This window comes from Camelus bactrianus, chromosome 13 (genome assembly GCF_048773025.1).
Source record: "Camelus bactrianus isolate YW-2024 breed Bactrian camel chromosome 13, ASM4877302v1, whole genome shotgun sequence".
Classification (NCBI taxonomy): domain Eukaryota; kingdom Metazoa; phylum Chordata; class Mammalia; order Artiodactyla; family Camelidae; genus Camelus; species Camelus bactrianus.
The window spans coordinates 24044459-24056467 of NC_133551.1; the positions used below are offsets into that span (position 1 = coordinate 24044459).

Sequence of the window (12009 nt, forward strand, 5' to 3'; positions counted from 1 at the left end):
ACATTTCTATATCGAATGCACCATTCTCCTGTCAGCATATTTCAGCCAATGACAATAGCGACCACAAATTACTTCCATGCTGCCTCTGCGCACAGAAAGTGAGTCTCTTATAAAAGGGCCCTCCACAGTTTAGCATAATTTTATAAGACTGTGACTATAAGCTCAGGGAAAGCAAACAAATTTAGCACTCCACACCACATGCATAGACGCTCTATGTTTCTGCTGGGTGATGAGGTTAATCATCCAAGAGGATGACACTACGAATCACATGCATTGGGCACATCCTGTCTGTGCCTGAAGTCAGGAAAGTTGGGAGTTTTTTCATCACCTGAGCTTTTTGGACTCCGTACTTTCAAAAGCACTTTCAGTGCCCAGCTCTCCAGTGCACTCCAGTGCACTCTGAGCAGCACATCAATGAAATGAGCAATCTTCCCTAGCCATAGGTCACGCTTCACAGGTCTGAGAGTGTCCGGGCATATGCCAGTCAGCAAAGAAATAAAGGCACAATGACGAGAACAGCACAGAGACACAAGCAAGTTTGATTTTCAACCTGGGATCCTCAGGCAGTGCAACGGCATGACCTCTACGAAGGTAAAAAGGTGTGATTCTACTGCACAACTGAGTGAGACTAGAGATCTAGAGATATTAAATGAGGAAGAGTGAAAAAGAGATGTTAAAAGAGCAGCTAAGTTTTGGTTCTCCAATTGCATTTGCATTTCTGTTTTATTTGGTCCTATCGAGTTCCTTGGGTACAGCTAAAAGATGGTGTTTGAAAGCAGCACACAAAGATCTTGTCTTTCAATATGTTGAGGCTTAAAATCAATGGACTTTGGGATGATAGCACCTGCCCTTGAATTCTAGCTCCACCACTTAAGTAAATGGCCTGGACTTCATGATCTGTCTCACTGGTAGAAGAGGGATAATAAAAGGCTCTTTGGTACAACAGAATGAATACAGGCTTTGGGATCAGACAGACCTGACTACGTATTCCAGCTCTTCTCCTTTCTGGCTGCATGACTCTGGCATGCTACCTGACCTGAGTAAGCTCAATGTGCTTATCAGTGCGCAACGCTGATAAGGAGGGGCAAATAACTGCTAATTTTAGGACTGTGGCAAACTTAGGGAAAAAAAGAAGTCCACATAAAGGTCTTAACACAGTGCCTGTCCCATAATGTGAGCTCACTCATGTGGTAACTCTTACTAAGCTCATAAGGTTGTCATGAAGGTCAAATGAAATTATTTATTGAATAAAGATATATTGTTGACTTAAAAGTGTTCTATACATGTTATCATTTTATTACAGATTATCAAATTTTATAAATATGTACCTATTGTCCAACTATATATTTAAAGCAAATTATATATTTAAAGCACACTTAGTGATTATTTTTCAGTTTATCTAGGTTATTCCATATATTAGCTCCTCATTACCACTGTAGCAATTACCACAAAATTACTGGATTAAAACAACATTGTTAAAAAAAAAAAAAAACAACATTGTTATTATCTCACGGTTCTGGAGGTCAGAAGTCTAAAATCAAAGTGTTGGCAGGTTACATTCCCTCTGGAGGCTTTCATTTCTTACTCTTCCAGCTTCTGCTGGCCACCTGCATTCCTTAGGTTGTGGTGCCTTCTTGCATCGTTTTAACCTCTTGCTTCCATTGTCATATTTCCTATTACTCACTCCGATTTTATGGACCCTTGTCATTTCATCAGGTCCACCCAGATAATCTAGGATAATCTCTCCATTTCAAGATCTTTAACTTGGTCACATCTACAACGTCTCTTTTAAGGTCACATTCACAGGTTCCACAGGTTAGAATGCAAACATATTTTGGTAGACATTTTTTAGCCTACCACATCCCAGATTAGCAGAAAAGAAGAAACCTAGATTCTGAAAGTCACTTCTTTTCAGAGAACTTTTGGAATGGCCTTTATGATTTGTTCTATTGTTACTGTCATTAGCATCATCACAGTGGCATTCATTACATTTATTGAGCAACTTGCCAAACATTTTAATTTTAATATCTCATGGTAACAGCAACCCTATGAGATAGGTACTATTAATGTTTTCTCCACTTTATATATCAAGAAACTGAGGGTCAGGGATATTATACAACATACACATGGTCAAAAAGCTAGACATTTTTTTCAAATTCAGGCTGATTCTTATGGCTGCACACTTAGTAGTATACTCTCCTGCCTCTTGTGTACTTTGTCAGTAAAAACGAATAACTCAGCAGCTGCAATGTTTCTGTGGATCTGCAAAAGCTCCACAAGGGTGGAACTGATGAGGAAGACGGCAAAAATAATTAAAAAGATACCTTAAATATCCTTTCTTTGAAGCTAGGACAGTTCAAGAAAAGCCTAGAGCACTTAAGTAATCCCCCAGGCTTTGGAAATGCTACTGACTTACCTGTTCGTGCCCATAGTGTGCTGCGATGTGCAGCGGAGTGAAAAACACTGCGTCTTGAACGTTGACATTAGCTCCATGTTGCAGCAGCACGTCAGCAGCCTGGACAAGAACGAGAGTTGGGTTAGGAGACTCACCGGGGACATCTGCCCATCGAAGTTCATTTTACAACCATAATGCACAGCTGTTCTTTGGGAGTCACATCCTACAACACGATTTTCTTCCCTCTCCCGTCTCTGAAAATTGCAATGGCTTGCTTTGGCCTAGAAAATAAAAACCAACCCCCTTACTATGGCATTCAAGGCCCTCTCAATCTGATGGCATCCTTTTAAATGGATTTCCCATAACTCTCTTTCATAAAGCCAATTGTATGATTGAACTGCCCTCCATTTCCTGCTGTTCTGAGTCTTTGTTCATTATTTCCTCTGTCAGAATTTCTCTTCTGCCCAATCTACGGATGTCCAAACCCAAGCTAAATGCCATCTCCTCCAAGATTTCTTTAATTTTCCTTCCTCTGTTGCCAACCAAGTTGCTGAAATTAAGTCTACCTTCTTTTTAAATCTCATATAACTTTCATGCCATTTAGAACACTTAACATGTACGTGCATGCTTTTCCATCCCTCCTAAAGAACAAATTCTTTAAGGACAAAGAGAATATCAAATTCGTCTTTACAATCCTACCCTGGCATGTTGCCATGGAAACAGTAATTATTCAATAAGCACTTGTTGCATGAATGAATGAACAAGTGGGGAAGAAAAGAAAAAAACCTACCGGGAGCTATTGACTGACCCTTCAGATTTCCCATCTCTAAGTCCCTCTTCTCTGGAAAACTGATTGAAATAATTTCCTAATGCATTCTCTATTCTTCAGTTGATAAAATAACCTACATTTGGGAAACTTTTCAAAAGTCTGATAGACTTAGAAGAGAAAACGTGAGGACGGGATCTAAGAGCTCAGGGAACACCTCTTCTGTTCCTGTACACAAACTGCCTCCTAAATCAACTTTTCTTGCCTGTTTAAATCATAGCCCTTCAGAAATGGAGCAGCTCATGGACACACAACAAACTACTAGGTTTTTAAGAAGAATTTGAGAATCAGAGGAATTAAGACATTTCTCAAAGTGATGGAGCAAGTCAGTGTCGGCGGGGAAGTAAATCCCTAGTCTCTTACCTCAAGCTTTGTTTCTGAGTGCTCCACAGTTTTAAATAGTCCATTCATTCAGTCATCCATGTATCCATGTACCAGCACACAATTTATTGAGCACATGTGAGCTAAAACTATGTTATTTTACATGCTTATTCTCACAATTTATTCAGTCACTGGGATCGCATTAGAACTGACTGTAATTGTCATACAGTTATCAAAGAGACAAGGAATTCTTGTTGTAATATCTGAATTTCTGGTGGGCTCAAAAGTATAATAAGCAGGTGTATAGGTTTATATGCATTCCGTACAATGCTTTTGCCGATATTTGGATATTGCTGACTAACGATCAATAGAATACACAATGTGTACAGTGAGTTGTTTTTCTATTAAAAAACTAAAACAAAAAAACACTTATTGAGGGCATATTACGTATCAGTCCTTGAACCAACTGCATAAATAACTGGAGTGTCTCTGTCTCACCCCAAAACACAGAAAGGTAGGTGTTACTTTCCCATTTTAAAGGTGAAGAAACTGAGCCTCGGGGAGGCTATGTAACTTATTTGAGGTCATACAACTAGTAAGAAGCAGAACTGGAATTCAAATTTAGGTCTGTTTGACTTGAAGTTTCCATCAGGCCTCTCCTGTGACCTTGATCTCATTAACACTAACCTTTAAGTAAATGAACTAACTGCCTCAATCTCAGGTAAGAAGGAACTTTCTGTCAGTAGAAGCTTTGTAGACTGAGCTCAGAAATGAACGCTGGAGCCATTTATATCAAACGCCTGGTATCTTAAACGTCACGTGCCTGGGAGTTCAATCTTAGGAACCTTTAAAGGAGGTCACAAACGATCAAGGTAAATGAAGCTTTTTACAATTTCTCTCATTTTAAATATAGCATAAAACAAAGTAGACAGCATGCCTTTTTATTGTAAAAATGACTCTTCAAATGTTAACACAGAGAGCCAATTTCTTAGGCTTGGTTCCAGAACTTACTTTCATTCTCAAAGATAACGACCCTTAGGCTTCAACAAATAGTCCAAAGCAATTTTTTTTTCCCTCCTAAATTTGCACTTATCCAGTCGTTCAGAAGGTCAATCCTTTGGCTGAGCATTCATTAATTATGAAGTGTTGGCCTTCAGAGAAACTGTCAAAATTTAAGTTTTAATGAAACCACACAGAGTCATTATTGAACTGTAGGCTTTATTTAGTTTGTTTTAAAATTCAAGGAAATATTTAACCATTGAGAGCAATGTTCACTGGAATTATCTGAATAATTTCACATGTTACTTATATGAGTTGAATGCATTTATTCATTCTTATGATATTTGGAGTCACGATGGGGAGTGTGTTCCCTAGCAATCTTACAGGACTATAATGGAATGCTTGTGATGTACCAATGTGCCTGTCATGTGGCTAAGACAATGGACTCATATTAATGTTTAGGCTGGAACCTATGTCTATCAGATCATTTTAACCATGCTTCCCCCACTACAGAACCTGAAAGGGCTGATGGAACTGGAGGCTCAGCTCCAATCCCAAACTCCCAGCAATTCCAATCCCAACTCCCAATCAACTTCACATGCTTTCCACTACACAAAGCCCCATGATGTCACAAACTGTCTATTTTACGCACCACTATGCTAGGTACATAATAGGCATTCAAGTAATTATTGAATTTGACTGTATTTCTAGTTAAAAAATAATAGGATTATATCTCTACCATCAATCATCAGGGAATTTAAACATTAATAATTAGGATATACCATAATGGAAAAGAATACGAAAAACAATACATATATGTGTCTCTCTTTACATATACAGCGCGAGAGAGAACTGAATCACTTTGCTGTGTACTGGAAACTAACACGTTATAAATCAACTGTATGTCAATAAAAAAATAAATCCAGAAAAATAAAAATGGCTTAAATGGTAAAAAAAAAAAATAGTAGGGATCTAATTATGTGATAGAAATTTTAAACAATTCAATTCAACAAATGCTTTTGATTATTCATTTCAAATTAACCTTTAGCAAATCCCAAGGGCCTGTTCCATGCCAGGATCTGTGGCTGGAGTTTTACTTACATTAGCTCCTTAAGATTTTTACAGGACATAAAGTTTTATTGTTTTAAATTTTTTGAGTAAATACATAGTTCTGATTCTTTGCCTCAAAAACAATAACAAAACTACTAGTGAAATTGTATACCAGGAACAAGTCTTATCACAAAAAGGATATCTTAATAATCTTTAAACTCTTTAAAGAAATGAACTTTATCATACTTAGAATTCTTTGTATACTTTTCAATTTATTTTCATGTTTTTTTTCAATGTTGCATTAGTTTCTGGTGTACAGCATACATATTCAGTCACACATATATATACAGTCATATATATATACATATATATATACATTTTCTTTTTCATTACAGGTTATTACAAACCATTGAATACAGTTCTCTGTGCTATACAGTATATACAGTAGGGGCTTGTTGTTTATCTTATCTGAAAATAGTAGTTTGTATCAGCCAATCACAAACTCTCAGTTTATCCTTCCTCCCTTCTTTCCCCTCTGGTAATCATAAGTTTGTTTTTTATGTCTATGAATCTCTTTCTGTTTTGTATATAAGTTTGTTTGTGTCACTTTTTTTTAGATTTCACACATATGTGATATCATATGATATTTGTCTATCTCTGACTGACTTACTTCACTTAGTATGATAATCTCTAGGTCCACTCATGTTGCTACAAATGACATTATTTCATTCCTTTTTATGGCTGAGTAGTATTCCACATACCACATTTTCTTTATCCATTCATCTGCCAATGGACATTTAGGTTGCTTCCATGTCTTGACTATTGTAAACAGTGCTGCTGTGAACATCGGGGTGCATGTGTCTTTTCAAATTGGAGTTTTCTCCAGATATATGCCCAGGAGTGGGATTAATGGATCATACAGTAACTTTATTATTGGGTTTTTAAGGAACCTCTATACTGTTCTCCATAGTAGCCCCACCAATTTACATTCTCATCAACAGGGCTAAGAGGGTTCCTGTTTCTCCACACCTTCCCCAGCATTTATTGTTTGTAGAATTTTTGGTGATGGCCATTCTGGCCAGTGTGAGGTGATACCTCATTATAGTTTTGATTTGTGTTTCTCAAATAATTCGTGATGTTGTATCTTTTCAAGTGCCTGTTGGCCATCTGTATGTCTTCTTTAGAGAAATGTCCATTTAGATCTTCTGCCCATTCTTTGATTGGGTTGTTTTTTGATATTGAGCTGTGTGAGCTGCTTGTATATTTTGGAAATTAATCCCTTGTCAGTTGCATTGTTTGCAAATATTTTCTCCCATTCTGTAGGCTGTCTTTTTGTTTTGTCTATATCATACTTAGATTTGTATGCTGACATATATATCAGTATTATTATTATTATTAAAGAAAGAAGATTCAAATATGGGCTGGTACCTTGATATCTTTTATTGATGGAATGATAAGCACCACAAAGTGCCATCCCTCAAGTGGTTGTTTTAGGAACACAAAATGGATCAGAGATCTTTATTTTGATGGCAGGGAATTACTATTACTATTACATTACCCTTTAAAGGTATTTTTATTTGCCAGTTGATTCATGAAAAGAACCAGAGTCTCTTCAGTTTCCAGGTTGTAATTTAAACATGTATTCACACACATTCTGTTTTTACTTCCTAGAAAGCCTCTGTTCTCTTTCTCTGCCTACAACATCCCAGCCTCAAGGCCAAGCTCTGTTCTGGTTCTCTTTGAGAATCTTCCACAAATACTTTAGAGTATTGATCACTTCTTTCTCTAAATGCTTATACTATTTGTCCTCACAATTCAATCTTTGCATTAATTATCACTGTAGGTAAACTGGTATTACATAAAGTTTTAAACATTTTTTTTTCATGTTTTAGACTTGTCTCAATGAAGGGTGAGAAGTTTTCACTCCAGCTAAAAAGATTTTTCACCTGAGGCACTGGGATTTAATACTTCCAACTGAAATAGTCAGACCTTATCATTTAAAATTCCAGAGATTTAGAAAGCAATGCCTAGAAGAGGAAAGACCCAAATTGTCCTCGCAGGCTGAATGTTTCTCCTAAAGGATGACTTTAATTTATTGACTTGGTCCCATTTAGCTCCCACTCTGACCTTCATCTTATGAAAATCATTGGCAGTGATGAAGAAGAAAAAAATGACCACTATCAATAGGAACTAAATGTCCCATGGAAGAAAAATAGAATAAGGTAAATTCTACATGGAATAAGACGGCAATCAATCTAAGTTGAAATTACCAAAATTAAATATAGTGTCTTATACTTAGTAGACCTTCAACAAACATCTACACTTTGAAATTAAATTTTTCTTTGCTTTAAGTGATATCTCATTTCCTGTGACTTCTTTGGAGTCTTCCTCAAATTCATACTGATGTCTCCCTTAGGGTTCATAGTTTGCATAAAGCCAGAGTTTTCTCTTCTGTATGTTTTTATCTAATGTTTATTATTGAGACTTAACGCGAGCAGAAAGGGAAGCTATCTGGGGATAATACCCGTTTCCATTTAGTGGGAAATCTGTATTAGCAAACTTTTAAAGGAAAATGTTTTCCAAAGTTTATGCCTCATGAATTCAAAATGATCCCAAAGATGTTAATATGCAAGTTGATGTAGATTGGATATTTTTCAGTTATTATCAGTTCTGATTTTTAATAACTAGTTCTCAATTGCGTCCCCTCACTCAAACCATCGCCCTCTCTCTTAAACTTTCCAGATGATCTTCTTCTGAGATAGTCTACACCTTTTGTCCACATGCCCTCACCTTCTATTCACTCCTCAACCCACTACACTCTGGCTTCAAGCCTCACCACTCCAGGGAAATTTCTCTGGAAAATGATATCAAAAGTCTCCTAACTGCCCATTCCATTGGACACTTTTGGCCTTTTCCTTATTTTAATATCTCTCCAGTATTTGTTACTGTTTGTCTGCTCCTTAAGATCCTATCTTCCCTTAGACTGACTGACGCCCGCTGAGTGTGATTGCTACCTCTCTGCTGATTTCTTATTTCTCCTCTGCAGAGGAGACTCTGTTCACCTCTTAACTGCTTCTTAAGTGTTGCCTTTTCCTCACTTGTGTTTCCTTTTGATCTCCTTTGTCTGCTTTAATTCTCTTGTATAATTAAGATAATACATGTAAAGCAGCACAGTGCTTGGCACAGAAGGGTAAGTGTTCAGTAAGTGGTGGTTATCAGCTACCTTGGCTTATACATCCGCTAGTTGATTCTATTACAACTGTTACTACAGCTGCTACTATTGCTACAACACACACACACACACACACACACACACACACACACATGCACACCTCCCTCTCCAGATACAAGTATTTTTCCCAGACTTCCTCCAGTACCGGCTCTATGTTATTTGGCAACTGACAGTCCAATTATACATTTCTTTTCTATTTCCTAACTATGTTTACCCTGGGTTTATATAGTTCCCTACATTGATCTCATCTATATCACTTGCCCTTTGATTTTTATTCATTCGAATGAAGCATTAGAAGGCAAAGGGAACTAATATTTCTTGAATGTGTACTTTGAGAATATCTACGAGCTAAAGGAAAATATCTCATTTAATGTTCACAACAATCCCATGGAATTATTATTAGCCCCATTAAAAAATAGGAACAATAAAGTTAAGAATTACACAGGTGCTTTAGGAAAAGGCAGTGAAGTTTAAACTCAGATCTATGGGAGTCCAAAGCACACTACTACCCCATCCTGTTTTTATTCTTTTTGTGTGTTATCTGGGGCCAGCTAGCTACTTCTTGCCATCTCAGATAGTCTTGTACAAGATGTAGCTCTTGGTTGATATTGCTCTTCAAGGATTTTTCAAGGACAGCTATATAGGCAGTATAACAGTAAGACTGTAATTGTTTGCAGATGACTGAAAAAAATAAAGATAAAACTTATTCCAAGTAGAAGTTGTATGTTAGGGATCTTGAAGAGCCTTACATATTATGCGAAGAAGTTTAGGACTTTTTCCTAAATTTTTTCCATATGGGGATTCACTAAGAGATTTTTAGTAGGAGTAAAGTATATTTTGATTTGAATCTTAAAAAGAGCCTTCTAGTGATAGTATAGCAAGTGGACTGAAGACAGAGCAAGACTGGAAGAGCAGTGATCAGGTGGCAGGGTCTCATAGTAAACTAAAAAGAAAGAGAGAAGGATAAAAATGATCTGAGATAGAAGTAGCAGCCTGGAGATGGTGAATGGGTTTTAGAGACATTAAGATGGTAGAATCACATGACTCAGCATATTGGAGGACCGGGGATGGGGAGAGATGATGAAAGTTATCAACAAATGAGGACTGTAAAAGAGGAAGTCTATAAGGGAAAGTGAGTATGAGGACCAAATTTTGTCTACTTCATGAATTTAGGAAGTAGGAACATCGCCTAGTTTCTTCCAGTTCCCCTTGGTCATTCACTGTGATCTTATCCAACACCAAAGCTGTTTCAGTTGAGGCCAAGCCCTCAATCAAGATGTGAACATAATTCTCAAGTTTTCAAACAACAACCAACAGTTATGCCAATTAGAAATACCAACAATTGCATATCTATTTGTATTCAGGGCTTATATTACTTAGCATTTTAGATGGAAGAACTTGCTCTGGATTTAATAAGCACATCTTTTGATTTTATGCTCTATTTTCTGTAGAATTTTTTATTTTTAAGTATGTATATATACTCACTTCTTGAAACCCATTACAATTGTTAGGTGAAAACTCTCTATCATGTAGTTACAGAGGTTTTTACTTGAAACACTGGCTGAATACTTTTGTAATAACTTTTTTTTTTAACCTGACATAGCTCTAATTAAATACTTGAGTACAAAAACTTATTGGAAAATAGTTTCTTCAGGCTGTCACAGAAATGAGGTTCTCTTATGTGATCTTTTGCTTATTATCTCATGTTAAAATTAAATTATCTCATGTCTGAAAATTACTCAGAAAAAGATTCCACAAGATAATATCAAAATTAAAGGGATGCTCCATATTCTTAAGTTGTAGAAATAGAGCTTAACAATATATCAACTTGTATGCATATAATAAAAGAATTCCCATGATTATAGAAATGTATCACTTCTTAGGAAACGAGAATGTTAAGTAGGAAAACTGGTGGATGAAGAAGAGTGATGAGAAGCTGTGAGGTCAAGGCTGGAGATACAAGTGGTATCATTTTTTTAGAAGTAATAATTGAAGCAAGGAGATAATATCACCTCTGTAAGGTAAGAACTGATATTTGTGGGATATTCATGGCTAAAACTGGGAAGAAAGGGGTGTCAGCAAGGGAGAAGAGAAGTCATCCAAGAAGGAAAAAGAGAACAAAAGGATGCCTATTAAGGAAGTCTATGGAAGAAAAATTTTTAAGAAAAGAGGGGCAAATTTTTCTAAGCCTTCTAGCAAATCATCATCTTGCTGTGCTATTTTCTTCCATATAGATATACTTTTTTGCAGCATTTCCTTATGTGAGGGTCTTATTTTAAAATCCTTGGCTGAGAAAACAGGTTTTCAATGTTCACTGTGTTATGAATACATCATGTTCTATGCATTTCAAAAGCCACAATTTTTTTTTCTTATGAGATATATTTTTATAGCTTGCCAAAGGCCCAAGATTTTTCACTTTATTGCAGTTGTAGGGACTTGAAAATTGTAGTACGAGTTAGGCTCCCTCTTATCAATGTTTCTCTGCACACTGCACACACCTTGGACAGCAGAATTATGGAGGGCTGCAAGTACCATCTGACAAAGGGTTTTCCCCTGATTCTTGTTCTCCAGCCCAAATCACCTGTGGAAAACAAGTGATTGGTCTCTACTTGAAAAAAATCAACTTCTAAATTACACTTTGAAGGTGAGGTGTAGTCAACTAACAGAACATAAGATGGAATACATAAAGATTTTAGTTCTTAGATAAGAATAGATAATAAGAATACTAAAAAATTATTTCAATGGTCAATTAATTTTCAGCAACTAGAATTAAAAGACAACATCAACGGTTAAGGCTCAGACTCAAAGGTTAGTTCTGTTATAAACACAATATATAGAATATTTAGTGTTCCCCTTTTTGAGCTTCCTCATTAATTAAGCCAGAAAACTCACTATTTGATGAACTGCAAGACACTACCTTAATTCATTTTAGAACAGCTGATGTAGAGAATCAGTTATATCCTAGGGCTCTTTATTTAACAACATAATTGAAAACCTTAGTCTGCAATAACTTGGAAAAACTGACACAATGATATTGGTAAATCTACCATTGTAAAAATATTTTAACTGACTGTGAAACACTAGGCCTTGACAGGTGTAGTAATCAATTGTAGATGCCTTTCTAGATAAGAAGCTTATTAAAAGAAGAACACACACCATCCAGTCAGAGACCTTTTATCAGGACAG

At 36.4% G+C, this 12009-nt stretch overlaps 1 protein-coding gene across 1 annotated transcript in view; it reads right to left on the reverse strand.

The window, feature by feature from the left end:
* Nucleotides 1–12009, reverse strand: part of TNNI3K (TNNI3 interacting kinase) — a 258130-nt gene that overhangs the window by 174960 nt on the left and 71161 nt on the right. Inside the window, exon 6 of the mRNA XM_010963403.3 lies at nucleotides 2417–2515. Within this exon, the coding sequence (XP_010961705.1) occupies nucleotides 2417–2515 (99 nt within the window). The remainder of the gene's footprint in view (nucleotides 1–2416; nucleotides 2516–12009) is intronic.